At 33.8% G+C, this 25,242-nt stretch overlaps 5 protein-coding genes across 6 annotated transcripts in view; 1 reads left to right on the top strand and 4 right to left on the bottom strand.

Moving 5' to 3' along the window:
• The window catches only part of LOC104265889 (cell division cycle protein 16 homolog), an 8,706-nt gene extending 6,220 nt beyond the window's left edge, over positions 1–2,486 (bottom strand). The window contains exons 1-5 of the mRNA XM_009860949.3: positions 2,335–2,486; positions 2,008–2,062; positions 1,782–1,896; positions 1,251–1,401; positions 824–907 (exon numbers count right to left, since the gene is read on the bottom strand). Coding sequence (XP_009859251.1) covers positions 824–907; positions 1,251–1,401; positions 1,782–1,896; positions 2,008–2,062; positions 2,335–2,391 — 462 coding nt within the window. The 5' untranslated portion in view covers positions 2,392–2,486. The remainder of the gene's footprint in view (positions 1–823; positions 908–1,250; positions 1,402–1,781; positions 1,897–2,007; positions 2,063–2,334) is intronic.
• Positions 2,487–2,695: 209 nt separating this feature from the next.
• On the top strand, positions 2,696–6,987 carry LOC100176888 (cytosol aminopeptidase). Its single transcript, XM_009860946.3, has 10 exons — positions 2,696–2,861; positions 2,958–3,270; positions 3,661–3,822; positions 4,354–4,494; positions 5,062–5,191; positions 5,609–5,790; positions 6,087–6,175; positions 6,231–6,333; positions 6,500–6,579; positions 6,635–6,987. Exons 1-10 carry the CDS (start codon positions 2,772–2,774, stop codon positions 6,932–6,934), a joined length of 1,590 nt encoding a protein of 529 aa, XP_009859248.1. The 5' UTR covers positions 2,696–2,771; the 3' UTR covers positions 6,935–6,987.
• LOC100179212 (sodium-dependent phosphate transporter 2) lies at positions 6,591–17,779 on the bottom strand. Its single transcript, XM_002131561.5, has 18 exons — positions 17,594–17,779; positions 17,242–17,508; positions 16,844–16,994; positions 16,314–16,454; positions 16,021–16,106; positions 15,547–15,643; positions 15,125–15,244; positions 14,646–14,867; positions 14,376–14,446; positions 13,903–14,019; positions 13,264–13,443; positions 12,741–12,851; positions 11,335–11,454; positions 10,929–10,988; positions 10,612–10,709; positions 10,028–10,213; positions 7,777–7,861; positions 6,591–7,289 (listed from the first exon to the last, which is right to left on the bottom strand). Exons 2-18 carry the CDS (start codon positions 17,458–17,460, stop codon positions 7,131–7,133), a joined length of 2,223 nt encoding a protein of 740 aa, XP_002131597.1. The 5' UTR covers positions 17,461–17,508; positions 17,594–17,779; the 3' UTR covers positions 6,591–7,130.
• Positions 17,780–18,113: 334 nt separating this feature from the next.
• Positions 18,114–22,797, bottom strand: LOC113474446 (WD repeat-containing protein 81-like). 2 transcript variants are annotated; one of them, XM_026835513.1, is made up of 8 exons: positions 22,511–22,797; positions 21,898–22,030; positions 21,177–21,312; positions 20,538–20,763; positions 19,995–20,176; positions 19,534–19,714; positions 18,920–19,073; positions 18,114–18,553 (listed from the first exon to the last, which is right to left on the bottom strand). In XM_026835513.1, the coding sequence occupies exons 1-8, from the start codon at positions 22,757–22,759 to the stop codon at positions 18,396–18,398; spliced, it is 1,419 nt and encodes a 472-aa protein (XP_026691314.1). In that variant the 5' UTR covers positions 22,760–22,797; the 3' UTR covers positions 18,114–18,395. The 2 variants fall into 2 exon arrangements, with proteins under 2 accessions (XP_026691314.1, XP_026691316.1); XM_026835515.1 differs by having other exon boundaries at positions 18,932–19,073.
• Positions 22,798–24,090: 1,293 nt separating this feature from the next.
• On the bottom strand, positions 24,091–25,230 carry LOC113474438. Its single transcript, XM_026835489.1, has 6 exons — positions 25,146–25,230; positions 24,992–25,074; positions 24,622–24,775; positions 24,470–24,552; positions 24,252–24,405; positions 24,091–24,199 (listed from the first exon to the last, which is right to left on the bottom strand). Exons 1-6 carry the CDS (start codon positions 25,154–25,156, stop codon positions 24,091–24,093), a joined length of 594 nt encoding a protein of 197 aa, XP_026691290.1. The 5' UTR covers positions 25,157–25,230.
• Between the last annotated feature and the right edge of the window lie 12 nt (positions 25,231–25,242).

Raw genomic sequence — 25,242 nt, 5'->3', positions numbered from 1 at the left:
ATATAAGTGCGAGGACCGAAGCTATCAGGAAATTAGAACCAACACAAATTGTAATGTAATATTGCTAAGTATGGTCCCGGCCGAGCTTGGACAGAAGCCAAAAACGTCGTTCTTGGGCACCGCGCGAAAATCAGAGTTTCGTGAATCCCAGTTGCAAGATATTAATTTTACACCTAAAATACTAAATTAAAAATTTATATACACATGTTACGTTATGTAACATTCAAAATCCAAAAAACATTTCATATAAATCCGACAATTTATATACCACAGGGCACAGGCTGCTTGCAAATTAGACTGAGATTAGCATTTCGTCGGTTTCTACAAGAACAAATTCACAACGATTGCTTCGCTTACTAAGTGTTGAAAGTATGCTATCGCATGCGTCTTCCTTTATTTCCCAAGCCAACGCAGAGCGTTGGTTTGTAAATACGCGCGTTATTAGGAGACTAATGTTTCCCACAACGCTTTATTGCCACATTAAAGACTTATATTGAAATTGTTGATACTTGTGTGTGACACGGTGCCATGATAAAGTATTTTCCTTTATGTCGTTTTTACCGACCGCCCGTCGCCGTAGGTTCGGATGACGTCATAAACGATTCGGTTGATTCGGCCGAATTGATTCGGCAAAAATGGCCGAATATTCGGTTTCGGCCGAATCGTTTTTTTAACGATTCGGTACATCACTATATTTTATCATACACTAGTTTCACTGTTTTACTTGCTAAATTAAAATCAAATTCCAGCAGTTTGGCAAATACCCAAAACTGTGTTACACTGTGACACATAAATTCTAATATAAAATAAAATGAATTCATACCTTGTAGCAGTCAGCAGCGATATCTCTTACATCCATAGCTTCATAAATGTCACCCCTCAATAAATGCAGACTGGCAATCATTTCCTGAATCAGAAAAAACATGAAGTTACTTTATAAGGCTTACTCCATCTAGGGAAGTTGTAAAAGTCCAGCTTAGCTGAATCCCTTTGGCAAAAATACAAAACTGAACAAAAAATACATTCATTTTAAGCGAAATGTGTAACCAATTAAAACCTCCAAAAAGCGAAATGTGCAACCAATTAAAACCCTGGCTTACCAACAAAACACTGTGCATACAAAAATGTTGCGAATTGGCATGTTTGCATGTATGTGGATATTCCGATACAACACCAACAACATTGTTTTACATTTTCAAACATACACCAATGTAATTTCCTAATTATTGATAATTAAACAAATATTCTACCTTATCCTCTGGCACGCCCTCCACTTTTTCAGCCTCCAACAATATTTTCTTGGACACCATACTAGTGCTACCATCTGGTTGCACAGTTTCCAACACATCAAGTGCAAGTTGCCATTCTTTGCATGAAGCATAACATTTTGCAACAAGGTACCTTTGAATGTACATCAAATAAAAGCAAGTTAAAATTTAAGGTTGCCAATGGCAATGCATATATTCCAATTTTAACAACAGGTTGGTTTATATACTTTATATAATTTGACTGACTAGCAATTTTAAAAGCAGTAAACCACCAAGCTACCATAGATTATTTAATAATAAGCAGGACAGGATTCCTAAACTAGTGATTTTGTAGCTGAAGCTAAGTTAATTTGAATAACAAAGTATTTAAATTAATTGCAATGGGGTTAAGCATGGACTGGTCAACTTAAATCATCATGGAATTTCTAAACCAGCCTTCAGGTTTGGAGCTAAAATTCAGGCATATAATATTTGACATAGCATTGAAATAAACACGTGTATTGCATAGGTTACCTAAATGCATTATATTTTAAATGCAGTTTTCTTTTGATGATAAGCACTGCAGCTCGTTCGAATTGCTTCATGTGGAACATTGATTGGGCAAGTCGGTATACATCCGATGCATGGTCTAAAAATACATTAAACATGAAATTCTCATAAAGTTATAGTGCAAAATGTGGAGGAAATTAGGTACACTTTAAATGCTGGATGAACAAAACTCAAACTTGATGAAACTTACACTGTGATAAAGATGCAGCTTTGTCTGACCAAAAAAGCGCCGACTCATATTGATGCTGTGAAAATATATTTATGAAAATCTTATTTATGCATAAATGATCAGAAAACGGTATTTTAAAACAAAACATACTAAAACTAGGGTGCTAGTGAAGAATCTCCCCCCCACCTTATTTGCTAACCACTAGCCCCTAACACCTAGGTTAGGGGGTTAGGTGTTGATGGTTAGAGGGTTAGTGGTTATAGGGGTTGGGGGTTAGTGGTTAGCAAATAAGGTGGGTGGGGGGTGAAGATTCTTCCCTAGCACCAAAACTAGCAATAACTGACTTACTTTATTTGTGTAATCAATTACTATGTTGCGAACTCTGTTTAGTATAGCCTCTGACATTACTAGATCTGCTGATTCACAAAATATTTCGAGCAATTTGGAATGCTTGTCTAAAATAATTCAAAACAAGAACCACCTTGGAAATTTGAAAGTAATGTTTCCAGTTAGGAAACAATTTTTAAATTTATAATTAACAATACTTTATAAGAAAGGTTTTACATATTATTATGCTTTATGTGGTTAAAATTTAATAATAAAAATAATGTATGTAGCTTTTAAGTTTAAAATTAGTTTTATTTATTGATATACGAAAATTAATCAAAATCAAGAAAATAAACCTGGAAACACTAAAAGGTGATTCCCCATGAGAGGATGTCAACATCATAGATACTGTAGTTACACGCGTTACTATTATACTGCCATTTGTTAGACCGAATAAAATGCTACACAGACAAGCATCTCGATTACTAAACTACTCTAAAGTGCAAGGACGATACGTTTCAATTAAAAAGTACAGCAATGAAGCTGAGGTAAGACTGCTGCATTTTTTCATGTTTTTTACATAATTGTTTATTGTGTAGAGTATTTGATAATTAGTTGTATAATGGCAAGACTGTACTTTTCAGACTAGAGCAATAATTCTTGGACTCCATACACCAAAAGAAAAAGGATCAGACTCAAATTCTACTTCAAAAATATCTGTAAAAGAAATCAAAGGAACTGAATCGTTTAATTTTTACAACAAAAAATGGAACAATGATCTAACAGATCTGGTAAGTATCGGGAATCCCCTCAAAGCAGGACAAGCTCGGACATTCTATGGAAAAAAAGATGAGTTTTCAGCAGTCACTGTTGTTGGCATCGCTGAAAGTGACCCAGAAGTTAAATCATCAGAGCTAATTGATGATGAGAAAGAAAACATGAGACTGGCAGTAGCAGGTAGTCTGTAATACTTAGATGATAAATGTTTCATGCATGTGATTAATGTGTACAACTTGAATATAGTCTTTTCATCTTCCTACAAAGCGTAGCACAATTGGTTAGAGCACCTGCCTGTAACCCAGAGGTAATGAAGTCTTATCCCTGCTAACGCGTATGTGTCCTTGGGCAAGACACCTAACGGCAATTGCTACAACCCAGTGGGCACTAATGGTTTGTCTGAATTATCAAGTAACATACTTGGTAACTCTTGGCACGGTGTATAAGAACAAAACACTTGTGTTATAAGAAAGTCATTCTGTATTCTATAATGCCTATAATCCTAATGCCTATAATCCTATAATCCTATGTATTCTATAATGCCTATTTCATGTTGTTAAATATTTACAGCTGGAATAAAAAGCTACAAAGATTCTGGTTTCTCCTCACTTCACGTTGATGCAGCAGTTTCACCACTAGGTGCTGCTGAAGGGGCATTTCTCGCATCATGGAGTTACAAGGAGAAAGAACGAAACAAATTTCCTTCAACAATATCACCATTGCAAGAACAAGGTAATAGAGTTCACTCGTACTATAGTAACGGTTCCTAAACTTTGCTAAAAATTTTGCCTGGTGGTTGCTTTGCAGTTATTTTGATATTTTACGACCCTATAAAAATCTAAGAATGCTATAGGAAAAAAGCAACAACCACCAATGAAAGAAAACGCAAATACTATTAAATTCAGTAAGCTGTTTATGGGATGGGTGCACTTGTTTTGCTGCAATTAAATCAATACTTGGGTTGATTTTAAATTACAATCATTGCTTCGTTGTGGACCCTCTAAAACTGCTGTCTCAACCCCAGTTTGGAAACTGCTGTTCTATAGTGTACCATAGTAACACTAACAAAATATGGTGCTACATAGCAGTCTTTTATGTTTGTTTTTAAGTTATTATCCTGCCTATTATAACAAGGATTAAGTTACCTAGAATTGTTTTAAAGGATATTGAACAGATGGCCTGAGAAGCACAGTTAAATTAACAATTCATTATAACTTGTAAACTAATATAAAAACATGTGGGATAATTCATGCGATTTTTCAGATGAACAGGAATGGAATGTAGGAAAAGTTTACGCAGATTGTCAAAACTTTGCTCGCTTTTTAATGGAGAGTCCGGCAAACTTAATGACACCAACTCTATTTGCTGAGAATGTAAGCAAAGCATTTGAAGATGCTAAAAAAGGTGGGTGCATCTTTGGGGGGTTTTGTTTTTTCATCATGTTCCAATCTTTGGATCAATCTTCTTTAAGGCCGACTCCCCCCATTGTACTGGTTGTGTCCTTACGCACACTTTTCTTCCAATTAGAACTTAAATATGTTTAATTAAATGTTATTTATTTAATTTTGACATTTTATCGTCTGTAGGGTGTAACGGTCACGCCTTTTATCCAAAACATTATTTCTTTCTTTTTTATCAATAAGCGTGTTTTAACAACTGTTGTTTTACCGTTACTACCCGTCCTTTCGCTTTTTGTCAACTCTCTTGTTCTTCATTATCGTGACCGAAGAGACGAAATAAATTTCATTCATTCTCTGAAGTTAACATTATATATTAAGTTAACATTATATATTAAGCTTAACTAAGAAATTTGAGAAGGGAGTTGACATAAAACATTATTAAGTGATTGTGTACATATATGCATTTTATATTGGCCAGATTTAATATGTTTTTTACGTTGGCCAGATTTAATGGTTCATCCTAAAGTTATCTATTTTTTAATACCAAGTCTCCAACTAATTATATTTTCAGACACAAAAGGAAGTATTGAAGTTTTTGTTCGAGATCGTGATTGGATTGAGAAGGAAAACATGGGAGCGTTCCTTAGTGTGAGCAATGGATCAGATGAACCACCAAAGTTTGTAGAAATCCACTATAAAAGGTAATTGGAGTATTTCTAAACATTTGTAAATAACCAATTCAATCACATGTGAGTGTTTTCTATACAAAGCCTTGTTTGGCCAACTAATTATAACACTACTCTTGAAATAATTATGGTTATTTTATGGTGGGTGTATTATTTAAAACTAAACATAACAGCATACTTAACCTTAATATTCAGTAGGGTGGGGGAAGATGGGACACCTTTTCATTCTATTTTTTTTGTCCCATTTGATTGTAAACAAAGAACATTTAAATATTTATAGAACCTTATCCTCACCACTTCTATAGACCGTTGTTAATTGTTTAATACCTGATCAAAATACCTGGATATTATGTGCTAAAGGTGTCCCATCTTCCCTCTTACTATATACAATATGTATAGCGTTTTACATTTCTTGAACTCTTTTTTTCCTAGTGAAAACTTCAATGGTAAACCATTAGTATTGGTTGGGAAAGGAGTTACATTTGATTGTGGTGGTATAAGTATCAAACCTTCACAAGCGATGGATGAAATGAGGGCCGATATGGGTGGAGCTGCTACTGTTACTTCTGCTATTTTAGGAGCATGCAAACTGAATGCACCAGGACATATTATTGGTAAGGGTATTTTGTTAAATAATGCAAAGAGCATGGTGTCCAAATTTGTAATGTTTCAGAATTAAAATACTTTGAATTGCTGGTAATTAAATAACAATAAAGTTTTTAATGGTTAGGGTATTTATGTTAAAGGATGTAATATGCATGGTGTGTCGAAACTTCTACTGCATTAAAATTAAGATACCTTGAATTGCTGTTAATCAAATTAAAATTTTTAACAAAAAAACTTACAATAGTTTTTTTAAAGTTTGTGTATTGTTGAAACACTAAGTTAATACTTTGTATTTGTACCACAGGGTTGATTCCTCTATGTGAGAACATGGTGAACGGAAAAGCAACCAAACCTGGTGATGTGGTCACTGCAAGAAATGGAACACAAATACAGGTGGGTTGAATGTCAAAACCCAACTATTTCAAACTGACCTTTATTGAATTCCTAGGTAGACAATACAGATGCTGAAGGAAGATTGTTGCTAGCAGATGCATTGCTATATGGACAGGATTTCAAACCTACTGCTATACTTAATGCTGCTACACTAACAGGTTGGACTCTAACAATGTGTTTAGGGAACAGCCACACATTTTAACCAACATTTTTGCCAAACTTTTTATCTATAGTGTAATTAACAACTATTGTTTTGCTGTGGATTTTCCACCTTAGTTCTTAAAAAAAATTACCAATAAATAAAAAGTTATCTCTTATTTTCAGGGGCAATAGTTGTTGCATTGGGCACTGCTGTAACTGGGGTGTATTCAAACAATGAATTGCTATGGAATCAACTACAAAATGTAAGTTTTGAAATTTTTTCTTTTTTATTTATTGAAAAACGATGTGTTGTGACAGGCAGGGCAAAGCACGGGTGATCGAATGTGGAGAATGCCTTTGTTAAAGCATTATTCAAGTCAGGTGAAGCCATCACAGCTTGCGGATATCAACAATGTTGGTACTGGTGGCAGGGGAGGTGGTTCATGCACTGCAGCAGCTTTCTTGCACCATTTTGTTGACCAAGGGGTAAAATGGGCACATCTTGATATAGCTGGTGTGATGTCTACCAATGGTAGCGATCTACCATACCTATGCAAAGGAATGGCTGGAAGGCCAACACGTACACTTCTAGAATTTATCCGCAATTATGAATCTTAAAAATCCACAATTATGAATCATAAAATCGAAATAAAAGCATATGGAACTGCTTGTATGAGGCGTAGGAAGCACAGAAAATAAAACAAGTGTTACAAGCCAACTCCCAACTAAAATTGACGCAATAAAATACAGCAGCAATACAGCAGTACTTTGGTACATATAGAGTAAAAATGACAAGCCACATAAAGTACAGAGTTCATAGTTTAGTGATAGCACGTATAAGACCAAACGTCAAAGCAGAGAGTCCACCACTGATAGGCAGTGTTACAAACCAAGCAAAAATGATGTTTCGAAATATTTTCCAATCAACAGCTTCTCTTCCTCTTACCCAACCTACTGCTACAACAGCTCCAACCTTGTAGTAAAATATTGGATTACTTTAACAATATATATGACTACAAGAAGTGTACTTAACATATACTGTGATAGGGGGTTCAATTACTGGCCAGTTTTTTGCTATGCAGCTATGCTGGTATCAAAGGTTAATGAGTAAATACCACATATTGACTGTACTAGTAGAATAAAAATTCTTAAACATATTAACACTGGTGTTTTATCCATGTGCACACTTATATGACATAATAATAATATCATGATAACTTTATATGTCTCTTTGATTACGATAGCTAAGTTAAACAAATATGTTAAACAGAATATAGTGACAAAACAACAGTTGTTAAAACACGCTTACAGTTAAAAACATATTTACATTTAGCTGTAAAAAAAAGGACTGGTGTTTAATTACTACAACTTGCAGACAAACAAACCATTTATGTTTAATTACCATCACATTTACGTAGCCTTATGGGTGATACTAAGTTTTTATACTTGAATATAAATACCTTGCAATGCGTTGTAGAAACGGGAAGGCTGAGATTAGAAGCAACAAGAACAGTGATGGCGCTCATCAGTTCAATAGCAAAACCCCTGTGTAAGATTATTTAAATTTGAAAATCAAAATGCATAAGAGTTAAGCAATGTAGCTTACAGACATAGTTTCTTACGACTGTTTCATTTAAGTACAAACCAAGATATGACTAAAAGGTCAGTCTGATAAGTGTTAAAATAGATTTTCTGGTGATAAGGGATAAAAATGATATTAAAACTCTCAGCATAAACGAAACAAAAGTTTTGACAAAGCACTTAAAGCCAAAGGGCCATCTGCGGCCCGCAGGAGCAAAATAAATGGCCCTCAGAGGACTTCAAAATTACCAATTGCATACATTCACATATGAACATATTACTTTAAAAAATCGTCTAAAAATGTTGATTGCTGTAATAATTTACGTTGTCTTTGTTACGTCACAAAAATAGTTATGACTGTCACAGCATCAGCCAACCTTCCACGCTTGTTACTCTGGTATAGGGGTTATATCCCGACATGATTCAACAAAAAAAACTGTGAAACTTTGTCTTTTACTCCGCAAGTACGTAGTTTAATCTGTTCTAGAAGCCATGTTTATTACCAGCACATGTGTCGAACTTCCTGACCTAACTAACAGTATTCGTTATAACCAAATTTGGCCAATACAAGTCGCGTCGCCAATATAGCAAGGAGAACCTTGCCCGACGCATAATTATTAGGGATGTGCTGAAGTTGAAAAAGCTCGGGTTCGCCGAGCGCCGAGCTTCAACGAAAAGCTCGGCACGAGCCCGAGCCCGAGCCCGAGCACCTATGACGTCTTAAAGGAGAAAGGCGTACGAGAATGCGTTCCTATTCAGCCGAAAAGCGCCGCTAATCAAAATAATACAGAACACGTGGTTTGCGGTTAAAGACGCGTCTCGCTTTTTATAATTCCTACTGTTGCAAAATGTAAAATTCATACAAAAAATATTTAATTAAAAAATTATTTATAACTGTTACAGCCAGTGGCACAACTAGCAAGTTTCTACGGATGTTCATCTTGGATAATGTAACGATTATTTACGTCAGAATAAACCTTTACGATCGTTACATCACAAACGAGATTGTTGAAAACCATCGTGTTTTATTCGCTTCCATATGATCTGTAGTTTGTGTATAATTTTTGTTTCTGATGATTAGTTTAATGCAGGTAAATCGCGATTATGTGAATTTTAATTGCTGCAAATATAAGAGCGAGGAGCGACGCTATCAGTAAATTGTAATATGATATTACAAAGTATCGTCCCGGTCGAGCTTGGACAGAAGCCAAAACACATCGTTCGTTGGCGCCGCACGAGAACCAGAGTTTCATTACGTCATTTTTCACGAGAATAAATTCACAACGATTGCTTCGTTTGTTACGTGTGGAATGTATGCTACCGCATGCGTCTTCCTTTATTTCATACGCCGGCGCAGAGTGTAAAAATGTGACGCTGATACACGATGTTTTGATCTCGTGGTTGGTTGGGCTGCCCAACTTGGGCAGTGGGCACATTCCTCCCGATTGTTATATTATAAAACGTCATAATTAATAGTTACGTTGCGATAGGACACGTGACGTAACAATTGAATGAAAAATTGTTCTAATTCCAAGCGAAGGAATGTTATATTGAATGCAACGCGTGTGTGTGCGTATTAGCACTTTCTGGCTGCGTGCGTGTCTGCGGTAAAGGTGGCTTAGGGGTTGCAAAACCCTCTGGTTGCAAAACCGTGGTTGCAGCAATTTATATTATTTCATTATAAAAAAGTTTAAGAGTTTTTGGCTTTTTATTTAAAATGTGATACGAAAACATTGGGCGCTCGTGTAATTCGACACCTGCTGTAATTCGATATGGGCAAATTCGCTGACGTTGCGATTCTTTACTTGCGAGAGAGCAAATTCACAACGAACGAAAAATAATTAAAGAGAAAGCTACGCTGACTAGTCTCGTTATCTCTTAGTAGCTTCACTTTTTTCATTTTTAATATTTTTCGCTCTCGCGTGCATTATTATAGCATAAGGCTCGGCGCTCGGCCCAGTTTTCAGCCGAGCGCCGAGCGTCAAAAAAGGAGACGCTCGGGCACGAGCTTTTGAGTTTGGGCTCGGCTCGGCACATCCCTAATAATTATGATTTCACATATTGGCCCGCGATAAAATAAGTTTGGGAACCCCTGATATATATTAATATTATATAAAATATGATTTTTACCTTGAAGGAGTTAAGTTGGTTAAGTCCTGCCCCATAGTTTTGATCACCCTGCGTCCCCAGATCCATAAACCACAGCAAATACCAAAGCCACCATACAGTAAGATAAGCAGTGGTGTGCCTGATGTCTGCTGTACTGAACCATCGGAGTAGATTATCCACAAGGCAATCAGAGGCCCAATTGCATTACTGGCAAAAAACGCAACAACTTAAATAAATTGATTTTATTTGAAAATACCCTGCTACCTATTTACAGCTGAGTTTTTGCATATTTTGTTGATTAAAATTTTAAATGTAGTTTTGTTCATAATTGAAAATTTTATAATATTTATAAAGAAAGGTCACATAACATACATGCATTAAGCCCCTGATTTTGTATATTTTGTTGATTAAAAATATTTCAAAATATTAAATGTAGTTTTTGATTGAAAATTTTATAATATTTATAAAGAAAGAAAGGTCACATACCATATTAGGGTAAAGGACCAATCCTGGCCTAAATCCTAGAACCCATGGCTTGTCACGCTGCGGGACGTCACACACATAGAATTTAAACATTCCACATGGTTATGTAATACATCACTCACCTCACATCATTACCACCGTGAGCAAAGGCACCAAAACAAGCTGTGAGAATTTGAAGAAAACTGAATATTTTTCTTACTTCTATACGACCCTCCTTTGCCTAAATATACAAGATTATATATAAAACATTAGAATTTTTTTGGAAAACAGAAACATTTAAAAATGCTGCAACTAAATTTTACAGGTTGTTAGTTAGGCAAGACATAAAAAAATCTCCAAAAATTTTATAAGAAAACCTAAATATTTAAAAACAACTAGATTTGACAAATTTTTGGAGGTTGTTACTTCTCAGTTTCTTAATATTTTGTTTCCAATTTACCTCCAATTCTTCTTCCTTTGTAAGTTCTTCATGTTCTTTCTCTTCTACATCATCTCCAACCTATATGAATAAATATTATTGGTTTAATAAGTTATAACCTGGATGGTAGTCCTAGGAGTATGGACACCGACGCAGTAAAAACTTTTTGGACAAAATCTCTTATAATAACGGTAACTTTTAATTAGAATTTCCTAAATCACCCTATTATAAAAACTTTCACAAAATACCAAAAATGTAACTAATCTAAAATTACTTATTTTAGAACTTTTTTACAAAAAAACAAAAATGTAACTAATTTACTTACTTAAATACTTTCACAAAATACTAAAATGGAAACTAATAACTACTTAATCCTTGTATACAGAATATCCGATGTAAGACAAAAATTGGCCTTGCTCTTTTTTACCCTAATTGCCACAATGTTTTGTTGAGATGAGGATAATCTTCTGAAGCCTTCCATGATTGCTCCACTGTATTTATTCGGTAAACCGTGTTTCTCTTGTAGCTGTGCTGTTGGCTTCATTGCCTGTATAAAAGATTAAGTCAAGTGCCATTGAATGACTTACACCAAGTAATATAGTAGGGTGGAGGAAGATGGGATGCCTTTAGCAGACAATATCTTAATGTCCAGATAGTGTTTTAAACCATTAACAACGGTCTATGGGAGTCGTGAGAAAACAGTTAATAATTATTTGAATTTTTTGTTTAGTACCACATGTGACGAGAAAATAGAATGATAAGCTGTCGCATCTTCCCCCACCCTACTATGGCACAAGTTAATATAATGTAAGTTATGGGAGGAAAAATGGATTTACTACACAAACAATATTAAGTCTACATGCAGGCAAACTTATGAAACATAATTGACACGAAGGCTGGTGTTTATATGCGCATATATTCACAGTAAATCTTTTTAATGGTGTATTGCTTCCTATATAAGATAGTTTGTAGAAAATGGTAGAAAATGTAATTAGTTTAAGTTCAATGAGTGCCAATACTTATTTTGTGCTGTAAAACTGAAAAAGGTATACTATCCTATACAAATGCAATAAATATATTTTTTTATTAAATTGGAATAAAAACAAAATGCAGTAACAAGACAAATAGACTGTCCTATACCTAAATTAAATTTTGTTTTTCCCAAGTGATTTGGAAATAAACAAATCTCACTACTATAGGAGAGCAAAACAAAAAACATATTCACTGCTTTTTGAATAATTCAGTGTGTGGTTGAGTTTTTTCAATTAAACTTCAAGGTTGAGTAAGAAAGCTAAGTTTTTATGCCAATACCAAAAAGGTTGTAAGAAAAGTGTCCTTAATATTAGGATTATTTAGCACAACTGACTGAAAATCAGCATTTCGACTTAAAAATATTAAATTTTAAACATATTTTTGTCACAAATGTTCAGGACTGTTTAGTCATATTTTGCAATTCTTTGGTAAAATGTTCAGCCTATGTAGATTAAAATTTAAAAACTCCCACCTATATAAGAGAGAAGCATGACAAAATGTTTTTTTAAACCTCTGGAGATTTTAATTATTTTTTGCAGTTTCTCTTGTAAAACTACCTTATATGAATTAACCATCAATTCCCCGCCTTAAAGGCAAATACTTAATAAAGTAGATTTATAAATCTCTTTGAAAGTTTAACTGTTTTCTTTTGTGAAATATTGATCTAGTTTTAACAACCATTTCTTCAAAATTGAACAACTATTTCTCCACCCCAACAACAAATAATGATAAAGTAGTTTTATAAATTTTCCACAAAGAAGTTTAATTTAACAACCATTTCCTGGCCCAAACAAAACCCACCAATCCTTCATCGTCGCTTTCTTCAAAACATTCCTCGAACTTCATATCTTGCGGATAAGCTGATAACAAGTTCTCCAACTCATGAGAACCGTCTCCTTTGGCGTCAACACTCTATAAATATAAGGGTGACGGTTTATACTGGGCTGGAGACGGGCAAGGTTGTAGTATAGATTGATGTTGTTTAAAATTCTTTGCTTGAGTAACTATATTATGTGGACTCTTTATTAAAGAAAAATAAAATAAGATTATAGCGTATTAAAGTCTTTTGTGTAAAAAAAAGAATCCTTATAATATGTGCTGATAAAACAAGTTTCATGTATATACATATATATATGATAAAAAAACTTATAATATAATAAAACGTAACAATAATAAATGCATTTGCTAATTATGGGATGAGGTGCAAAATCTGGCCCAAAACCCAGGTCCTTAACAAGAAACCCACAAAGAATACAATATGTGCTGATTAAATCTATACAAGTATCATACAGCTAAGCCTATATGTAAAATCCCTATAACTTACACTGTAAGAAGGTAGATGTTCATTTTTCCTCTGTATAGTGACAAGATTACGTTGTCTATTAATAAACACCTCATACACATCAGCGTCAGATTTCTCTGTGATTGTGATCATTGCTGGTTCGGAAAAATTCCGACGAATTTCATCCTTGATTTGCTTTACACTCGGAAGTGCTACACTTGTCTGTGGAAAAAATAATAATTTGAAATATTTTTAAAGTCATGCCTACAGCAATATTCTCCCAGAAATTTTAAGGTGAAATGTATTAAAAATATCTTCATTCTGATAAGCATGAACAAGTTTAACCGTTGTATTTGAACTCACATTAGTAGGTATAGATGTTTTTACAGCAGTGTATATATTTTTAACCATAAAATGAAGCACCGTACTAAATTAGCCAGGTAGACTGTTTGTTACGAAGTAGTAGGGATTCAAACATGGATTCATTGCATCATAATAACGATTGTTTGATTCACATGTCCATCATTTATCATGGGGAAGTTTAAACAAAGGCTTGAATGTTTGCCTTTTTTATTTTAACCTTCACACAAGTCGTAGTTCAATGAATATGTTAAGGCCCTTTGTGGGAAATATCTGTTTAAGCCAGAGTTGGATAATTACCTAATCCTTGATACAACTTACCTTTAAAACTTGCTTTTCCATCTGCAACAAAGGTGGAAGCCTCACCGAAGAGTGATGTATATCGTGTCCTGTTGATTTGGAACGTTTTGAAGATGCTTGTCGAAGCATTTTTGCCTCCTGTCAAAAGGTTAAAATAATAAATTCCAAACTTACATGCAAAATATGTTTACTGCACAAAATGATGTAATTTACAGCAATGTAAACATATGGGAAATGTATGCAGTATTATTTCATGACTTAGTAAATATTGCTAAATGCCTAAATGTTGAAAATTATGTGTTTATACTTTACTCATGAATGTAACTTACTTTATCCTCGTGTGACCAAAAAAGGGCAGTTGTTAAATACAGGTGTAATGTTTCATACACCTCGTGGCAGCTTACGAGTAACCATGTATAACATATTAGTTTGTGGGTAATTTTTGGAAAACTTTCGGAAAGTATAATTAATACAGTTGGTTTAAAAAAACTTGCCTCCACAGTTTTAGGAGTAAAATAATCCCTTGTAGAAGAATTACGAGTTCGCTTGTGACAATGGCCATCTCCTAAAGCAATAAATATTATTATTTTCTCTAAGGTAATAATTGGGTTGTAACACATGCCCACTTATTTGGTAAAAATGCACACAATCAAGATATATATATGTTTTGGTCCTTATAAAAATTCTTGTGAATGTATAATAGTATAACATATTTGCTTTTATTGTAATTAGAAAAACTTTATTTTATAATTTTGCAAAATTACCATTTGTTCTTGGCATTTTTTCGTCTGTGATTTTACTGCAGTTAGCGTTTACTTTTTTACAGTTTTCAGCCAACTTAGCATTGCTGCTTTCAGGAGATTCTTTCTCTGATATGGTTTCCATCACAGTTGGAAGTTTGACATGTTTCTTGCTGCCCACCGCTGACAATTGCTGGTTGTCAGGATCAGAAACTGCAGCTTGGTTGACAATTTCACTTCTGCTTCCTTAATTGTGGTAAAGATAGGTTATATAGTAGGGTGGGGGAAGATGAGACACTTTTTTATTTCATTTTCTCGTTCCATTTGGTAGTAAACAAAAACTATTCAATGAAATATAAAACCGTATTCTCACGACTTCCAAAGACCGTTGTTAATTGTTTAAAACTCAATCAGGATATTCGGATTTTTTTGTAAAATGACAGGAATTATGTCCCACAATAAAAATAAATCTCCTTGTTTCATTCAAAACATATATCACTTACTTTCAATAGAAGCACGCATCTTTTTTACGACCACAAACTGCACGACCAATGCAACAACAACACTGATGCCGATGGCTATTCCAATATCAGCTCCAACTGAGAGATAGTTGAATCCAAGCACTACAGAGTGGTAAATATGTTAAGTTATTGAGTACGTTGTAAATGCTTTTTTTATAAACAGTTTTATATGCAAATGCACTTTTATGCTACTGCTACTTCTACAATACTCCTATAGAAAATGGTTTATATAAAGCATCTACTTGATATATCACTCAGTAACAACCCACAAGAAAACATTGATTCGATAACCTACAATGGTAGACATGGACAGACACGTTTAAAAATACTATTAAAAAATAAAGTTTGGAACAAAGTTAGTCTTAAATTGGGGAATTGAGAATGATACTGAATTTTTTACTTACATGGAGCACCAGAAAAGAAAACTGAGAAACAGTTGATGCCGATAGTGCAACCGTATAATACTGGCATGGCTATCAAACCAGGGTAAACAGGATCATCCTAAGTAAAAAAAGGCTATGTGAAAAATCCAAGCATATGGATATATATGTCATTCTATATAATTGAAAATCAAATATGTCTACTTAACACCTAAGCGTCAAGTTTTAAAAATAAAGTGAAAAAAAATTATAAATGACGCATAAAATCTAGCACACATAAGGGATTATTAAGGTAGTGAATCAAGTAATTGTTAAATGCCCTGTTTGCCAGTAAAGTGTGGGACATTAAATTAAATGTTAGTTGAAAAAGCCATTATGTGAAAAATTAAATGCTATTTGCACAGGGCATTATGTAACTTGTATTTGTGTATGTAAACAAATTTAAATAAAAACAAAACAAAAAAGGGATAAAATTAAAACAGAACTTGAACTACAAACCTTCTGAAAAATAAGAACTCTTAAAAGAACATAAAATGCAGCGGCCATTCCACCAGCTAACAAGGGTGACAAGAACCATGATGCAACTAAACAATAAATCAACATGTAAATACCTTATTTATTCAATTTTCTGACAGTCATCATATGTTAAGGTCCAAATTCCAAGCAGACTTAATAGCTCACCACAGCAAACAGTATTATGCCAACTCAATTGTAACAAATACAATGTCCAGTTTAGCTAGGCCTATACAATACATCATACAAAAACACAACTATAACAACAAAATACTTGCCTATTTTCCCCATCATAACCCAGCTAACTCCATCAGCACCATGTGCTACAAGTGAAAAACCAACGATTGCACCAACTATGCTGTGTGTGCCAGATACTGGTAGTTTCAGGAACGTTGCAATTAGTTGCCATAATCCTGACGCTAAAAATGAAAATATATATATGTTTAGATCAATTTGATAAATAAGCAAAATTATCTCACTGAAAGACATTGGCAATACCAAAAAATAAAACCATTTCCAAAACCAAAGGGGCTAAATGTATGTTTGGATACATAGCCTATTTATATATATCAATACATTCTTTTCAAATTAACTAGTGAGATAAAAATAACATTATTTTTTCTTTAGAACATAGTCATAGTTAGCGAAGACTATTTTGAAAAAAATATTCTAAATCAATCCGACAAAAAAGTGGGCATTTCCAAACCCATAAGCCACGCCCCTAAACTAGTTACTAATTATTCAATATCACATTATGTGCCTATGTTTTTAAATGGACAACTTGTGTAAATAAAGTCTGTGTACCCACCTAACATGGCACTGATGTTACCAGCCATAAGCAGAGCTTGTTGTCCAGAATAAATATTGACATCTATGATTTTCTTGCGGATTGTTGCACCTACTTTGGCACCAAGTAAAATAGCACCAAGAGTTTCAAAAATAGAGGCCAAGATGCATGCCTATAAATGAATGGGTGACAATCATTACACTCAATCAGCTTCATATGCCATATCAAATTTAACTGCTATAACACAGGCTTACTTTATACAGTAGTTTGCATGTCCAGATCTGCTTACAAGTTACTATGGGACTAAATTTATGGGTATGCTATGGGTCTTTTTCTCTTTATGCATGACGACAATTTTTTAAACTTATTTTTCTAATATATTTTGCCATATCGCAAGAATAACTACAAAAAGATGTTACCTGTTTTAGAGTTAGTGTCCCTGAACCAACAGTCGTACCAAAACTGTTGGCCACATCATTTGCGCCAACAGCAAAAGCGAGAACAAATGCGATAATAAATCCAACTATTATCATCCATAGTACATCGGATTGAAATTGTTCGGTTGAGAAACCAGTCGTTGCAGATGTAATAGCAGACGTGACAGTGGAAATGGCATCTGTCAAGGCAGCAGTTGACATTTTGTAGACTGCTGTGAACGTGACTTGAACCTTACTTGGTTACTTCACCTAAAAATAAAACCTTCTTAAACCAATTCACCAAACTAAACTAAATTTACCACAAACTGACTTGTCACAATTAACTTAAACTTACCGTTCTGTTATTTTTCCGGTAATGAACAGATTTCTGGATGCTACATGCGCTCCATTTTAAGTATGCTGCACGTACAGCTGCGGGCAAACGCGAGTACTATGCTTAACTCGAATGAGATGGCGCGGCAACTAAACACGTGGTGACCCAAGCTCCAACACGTTTCACCTCTGTTACTAGGAACACTGGACGGCGTTACGGGTCATGTGTTTTGATAACCGTGGCTTCGGTACATATATTTTAAATTGGTGTTAAAAGTAAACTAAATCTTGTAATTTATGAAAAATTGAAAACCTGGCAACCACATACACCAATTTCTTCAAATTTGGGATGACTGTACATTGCCTCTGGCCATGTTTTTACCGCAAATATACGCGTGCGGTTTTGTTTGTTTGTCCTTTTTAAATATCGTGGTATGGTCGTTAATAGGACGCTTATCAAGCTGGACAAACTTAACGCGCGCGTACCAACGGAGCGCGTACTAGTTATGATGTGAACATGGTTTATGTTGGTTGAATTTTGATTAATTCATAACGAGTATTTTATTGCACTATCTTTTTGTATTAGAATCAAACAAATCAAAAAAAGGTTGGTCTGATCAATAAAAAAGCGTAACGTGTAATAATTTCGACTGAAGATAGCAAGCAATATCAGATGCTAATTGCTAATAAACACTTTGTATCATCGACATACTGAAATAGCATATAATGTTATAAAACGCAAAAAAAAACGTGTAACACTTGAAAAAGTGTATAAAGAACAATTGCACTGTTTAGATTAAAATAACAATAGGCCAGTATTAAAACTATGCAAGCAAAGATATAGCCCCACTGTCTGAAGAAACAAGTAATTGTCTTTTCATGGGTAAAATACGGAATGTGGAAAGTGTTCCTTTCAAAGTTTCCGACCTCAACTTTGTCACTGCTGTTGGCTTATCTAAACCCACTTTGCCATTCTGAAAATCTTAAAAAAACATATTTGTTAATTGGTTAGTTACTTTATTTGTATCTCAACAGAAACCAAATGAAACAAACATTTTGATCTAAATAACTTTATGCAAAAAATAAAAAGTATATACTATAACATAAGAAACCAAAAGTAAACAATTTTTTGATGATTAATTTGGCATTTATTCATAAAGCTAAAGTTTAATCTTCACATATCCGAGTCATAGCAATAGCAAACAAAGAAATTTTCAGTAGCAGATAAGTAAAAATTTGAACTTGCAGTGAGTCTCTATTCTACTTTATTCTATTACATTTTGAATCAGATCTTGATAGTTGAAAAAAATCTTGATTATTTGCAAAAAAATGTAAAATAAACATGCACCTTCCTCAGTACCAGTGTTGAGTAAACGATGAATGTTGATTCTGTTTGAAGAAGAACTTGAAACTATCTCAGTGTGGTATGTTCGGACTGTGGTCACTGGTTCAGTGATGGGTCGATACACCATGCGTGGGGTAGTGCTGGTCGTTTCCCAATGCTGTGATGTATTTATGGTTATTTGGTGCGAAAAAGTGTTCAGACAAAATCACAAACTATGGGAATTTTTTTGACTAAAACAGTCAATGAAAAAGTGAAAATGAAAAATTTGCATATAAAAAACAGTCAATGAAAAATTGGAAATGAAAAATTTGCATATAAAAATGATCTAACACCGCTGTTAAAAACTATTTTGAAGATAATATCTGATAGATAATTTAGATCTAAACCTGTTATCACATGTAATATCACAATATACATCCGATATATGATATAATAATTATTAAAACAAAAGTGGTTTAACCCCTTAAAGATATCCTTTACTAATAAATTATCATATTTTTTAAACATAAATATGTTATATCTATAAAAACCAGCAAAATTCAACATTATGGTATGGTATAATAATAATTTCTAAAAATTAGTAATAAACACATTGAAAACAATTCCAGGAAACTCACTGCAACTGTCTGGTCCATAGAAGCCGTGAGAAAGTTTGTTGGTGAAATGAGACAAGATGTTGTAATGTCACTGTCATGTGCTTGCCACATACGAAGTATTGGTCCCATCCGAATGTCAATTATGGATATAACTCCTGATGAGAAACCCACAGCCACCCATGTAGAAGTAGCACACATTGTCCTAATAAAAACTAAGGTTTATTTTCGGTTTATAAATTTTTCCTTAATTTAATGGATTTCATAGAATTAAAACTGGAAATGTTTCAAACCTGCAATATTTTCCAAAAAATGTAAAAATAAAAATAATATGTTTGACAGTCATTGTTAAAATCAAACCGGGTTTTTCAGTTTTAAAATAAAGCAAAAATGATATTTTTGACGATCATTATTAAAAATTAATATGAACCAGCCTTTTCGGTGTTAAAATAAAAGTAAAAGAGATAAATAAAAATGTTTCAAACCTTATCACACCCACAGAAGGCCCCATGTTCGTTTTGTATTCCTGAGCCAAACTCTGGGCACGAACATCAATTACTTTGATGATGGAATCCGAATTTGCAGCTAATGTTGTTCTGTTAGGAGCAGGTAGAGATTCAAGGCACACAATACCAGATTTAAAGTCAGAACTATCAAACGTTGTGATCTGAGAAAAAGGTAGCGTTGTGTTTTTATATAAAAAGCTGTATTATTATTCCTTTATCCGTATGACTAGTTTTAATTTTTCTGAAAATATTTTGCTCCAAAGGCAATTTCTATAGGTTATTTTCCGGAATGATGACTTATACAATTGATTTTTTGAGCCAGAAGATCAGTGAACTATTCTAAACTATATTATGTTTTGCAAATTTAAAGAATATATAATTCTTTAATATAAAAATAACGTTTTCAAATCGCCATCTTTATACAAAAAGGGTGAATCCGCAGTATTAAGAAAAAAAAAGCTTTAGTACTTAAGAAAAGTATACACAACAGAACTACAGTCAATTTCACAACAAAACACTCACAGTTTGGCCGGTATAAGGATCCCATACATGCACACTACCATCACAAGTCAGCATTGTATTATCTGACTCCAAGATACTGATATGTGATGGACTTTTCTTATGTGAGGTATACACATAAGAAGGCTTAATGTAGTCAGATGTGGTGTTTTGTAAAGACCATATCTTCACTGCTTTATCCTTGCCTCCGGTAGCAAACCATTCTTCAGAGTTGTTCACACACATACACCTGTAAATAAGACAAAGTTTTAATGCTGAAAAAAAAACACAAAAAAAAACACAGAAATGAGGCAACATCTGAATGAATGAATTTAACTTGCTTTATCCTCGCGTGGCCGAAAAACAACAGTCGTTATAACATGGGTTTAACACCTCGTGCCAGCTTACGAGTTACCATGTATGCTACTTTGTGGGTGATTATTTTATTTTTAAGGGATTTTTCTTTTTTTATATATAGCTAATAACTTTCCATTAGTAACCACTGCGTTGGAGCAATTGTCGTTATGTTTCTTGCCCAAAGACACATACGCCCACAATGGTAGCAGCAATGATTCTTAAACATTACCACTAGGTTAGATTAACAGTTTCTTTTAAATTAACAGTTTCTTTTAAGTTTAAAAATAACATTCGGATATGCCTTACCGTATGGCACCATTGTGGCCAGTGAAATTTTGTAGGTTGATCTGATTAAAATGAATCTGATTATCAGTATCTGGAAGTCCTATCTCATGCTCCCAATATGCAAGCCAGTTGCCAGTAAGGTGGGAACTCTCATTACCTAAATTATATGAAAAACTTCGGTTAAAAAGAATAGAACGAAAATGAGATACAAACACCCAAGTATTAGATAATTGTAGAAAAATTGCCAAACTATTTAAGAGAATGACAAGGTATATTTTCATGTAGTGGGTTAAACGATTTATGGTAAAATCAAATTTGGATTCTATGCATCTGTATGTGGTACAGCAAATTTTAAAACCATGTGTTATAAACAATTTTTATAACACATGAAAAAACTAGTTCATACGTTGATTTTAATTAGTACAAGTTTTGCAGCTGGGCCCTTTTTAAACGACACCAGTGGCAGTGTAACACAATATATTGTGGGCGTTGTGTCCTTGGGCACTAACAACATTGCTCCAACCCAGTGGTCACTAATGGGTTGTCTAAATTATCAGCCATACATAGAGAAAAAATATATTCACCCACATAACATACTTGGTAACTTATAAGCTGGCACGAGGTGCATGAAACAGAACACCTGTGTTTAACTATCGTTTTCCGGCCAAGTGAGGATAAAATAAGTTATATACATTCATTTATAACCAAATAAATAAAATGTTACAAATACCCAGCAACTGACCATTTAAATCTTTCCTTTGTACTGTGATACCATCAGTGGAATATTCATTTGGTTCTGTATGTTCATCTAACACAATTCGATTGCCAAACATTGTTATATTAGCTGATGATGACAATTTACTACTTGAAGAAACCTAAAGAAATAATGAAACCGTAACTTTAATTAATTACAGTCAGTCTTAAATAAAAGTTAGATGATAATATGACTTAACACTGACTGGGTAAGGACATATGATATGACACGGTTTGAAAAAAGTCGACTGAACTTTTGAACCTGGGTGAGATTGAATGTTTTAGAAATTAAGCTTGAGAGTAAAAATAGGTTTTACTACTTTGTAAGTATCTACAAATGACTAAAGCCAAAGTATACTGCATTTGCCACATTATCATTATTTATTAAGGTATAACTGCATTTTTACAATTTTATAAGAAAAAAATTAAAAATCTGAAAAAAAAAAAAAAACTAAAAATCTGAAAAAACATAAGGCTATAGCATAAAAGCTTCAAGTCTATGTCGAGTATGTCCTTAAAGCTTCCGCAAAGTTCTGCAACAAGACTGCGTCCCTGTTACCCCAAGACCACTAAATAAATTCTGCAAAGTGCAAATAACGTACCTTATTATTGGAACCACAAGCTTCCTCTAAACCATCTCCATAGTTGCTGCTTAGTTTCCAAATTAATTCATGGTTTGGTTTAAGAATCCCTTCCATATGAATTCCACCCATGAGTCTTGTGAATGGAACATACGCGTGGTATGCTGTTTCAGGGCAAAACGTTTCCGAAATTTCAGCCAAGATTTTTTCCTCTAATTCACGGTTTTGTAAACTGGCTGAGGTTTTTTCTTTAGTAGAACTGGATGTCATGTTCTAAAAAAACACGGATATAATTTGTTTAAACTTAATACTTGACTAATTTGTTTCAATTGGACTTAATAAAAACAAAAAATAATAATAAAAGAAGTATTTTGCTAAATAATCATTTTTTTTCCTGATAATATACATGTCTAAAAACGCCAGGACAACAATTTTGGTATTATTAACACATAAAAATGCTAGTTCAACACTAGGGCTGTGGAAAAGTTAACGGTTAACCGGTTAACCGAACCTATTCGGTTAACCGCTAACGAAAAGTTCAAGTCGTTAACCGAACTATGACGTCATAGGGCATAAACGTATATCAATATCTTTCATGTTTACACGAAAGGCACGTGTTCGTGTTCGTTGATTGTTGTTTTGCAATAAGACAGAGTGCGCAGGGACGCTGTTGCTTTGATCGTGCCCTACAACGGCGATTATGCCATCAATCTTGATTGTTAATACCGCAGGCTAACTAGTTTTGCAACATTATATTGGTGTAATACACAACTTAAATGTTTTCCTCAGCCAAGCAGCGTGTTTGTTACGAAAAAGCAGGCATTCACACGTGGATTCATTGCATCATAATAGCGATTGTTTGACCTGGCAATTGATTACGACATTATAGCAATTCACACGTTAATAACTGCGTCATAATTGCAATTCACACGTTGATTATTTAGACGGCAGGTGTTTTAAAACAGGTTTGAATATGAATAAGAAAGCATTACTTTGACGTTAAGAACGTTTGCCCGTGTATTGCAAGCATAGTCCATACGTTCGTCGTAAAGTTGCCTTTAAATTCGCGAAAGAAAAGCGATAAACAAGACGCTTTTATTAGGATTACACTTGTATCGGTTAACCGGTTAACCGGTTAAAACTGAACGGTTAACGGTTAAACAAAAATAGGGAAAATCCACAGCCCTAATTATGATAAACTTATGGTACAAACTTTTTGTTATGACACCAATTAAAAGTTTTGCAGTAAACAAAATGCAACAATCGCACCATGAACATTGTTAGCAACTGGAGCAACAGGACAGTGGTTCCAAGAGCATATCAGGTACTAAGCTCAATACAGAAGCCATGGTTAAAAATGGTGCCTGCTTTTAGCACAATAATTGTTCTTAACTAAATAAAAGTAGCTTGCACAAAAGTTTATAGAAAACAACCATTAAAGTCACAAGCTAAAAAAGCTACACAAGCTACTGAGCTTGGGTTCGATTCGCACATCAGTAATTAATCACAGTAAGAAAAAAATTTCCTGAAACAACTTTGAGTTATTTGACTATGTCAGCATAACTAGTAAATGATAATATATATTGAAATGTATCAAATATTTAAACTATAATCATAAAACACTTACCTAAGCCATAACAATTTAATTGATCATCAACGTTTCCACTATCAGCTGCTGACTTCACACTTTCCATGTTTGCTTTTACATCTCTGTGTTTTACCAATTAAAAGTATAATATAACAGATAATATGGTAAAATTACCTTAGATCTATATTTTTTAAAGAGTTTAAATCTTCACTTGAAAGATCGCCAGGATATCTAAGACCTTTTATCTTGCAACCAACTTCTTCCCAGATTGTGATAAGACAATCAATAGAGTGAGGTCCATTAAAAGAATTACAATTCCCAGGAAAAACTAAAAAAAAAAAAAAACTTGGGGTAATTAATAACTATAGCAATGTTGTTAACAATGTACAAACCAATTCCGTAACATTCCAATCCTTTATCTTTGTTACCACTATCAGCTTCTGTTCGAATGGAGTCAAATTTATTCAAAACTTCACTGTGGAAAATTTAAACATGTTAATTAAACTACACTTGAAGATAAGGAAAAGGTTTGTTTTCTACATACTCAGCATTCATTATATTTATAGTATCTTTTTCAGCGGTATCCAATTTAACTGGAGCTTTAGTTCCTTCACCCAAACAACCTTTTGATTCCCACATAGTTGTAAGGCATTCTACAGTGTGTGGTCCATAGTATGAGTCACAGTTTTCTGGAAATCCTGCAAGACAAAACACAACTTAACATAAGCTATCATTGTTGGCACTACATAGATTTATTTCAGCTATATGTTACTCCTTTTGTTTCTACTTTGTTCGTTTGTGTATTTACCCTAATTTCATTCAAGTTACTTATGACAGGCCTTTCAACAATAAAATTAATTTACACAACACTTGTTTAATTGAACCAAAAAAACACACATAGTCATTTCACTTACTAATTCCATAACAATTCAATTGATGATCCTCATTTCCACTATCGGCTGCCGATTTAACAGCTTCCATGTTTTCTTTTATAACTCTGCATTTATATTAAAGTGAAAGTATCATCTCTGTAATACTGAAATTACATAATCTATTAAGCAACTTAACGTTATGTCCATATTTCTAAAAACATCAGCTTCTGCACTTGTAAGATTTCTCAGGATATCTATAACCTTTAACCTTGCAATCCACTTCTTCCCAAATT

The sequence above is a fragment of the Ciona intestinalis genome, chromosome 8 (genome assembly GCF_000224145.3).
Source record: "Ciona intestinalis chromosome 8, KH, whole genome shotgun sequence".
Classification (NCBI taxonomy): Eukaryota; Metazoa; Chordata; class Ascidiacea; order Phlebobranchia; family Cionidae; genus Ciona; species Ciona intestinalis.
Note: the sequence above shows the minus strand (reverse complement) of the source record. Positions and strands in the feature narration are given on the sequence as shown.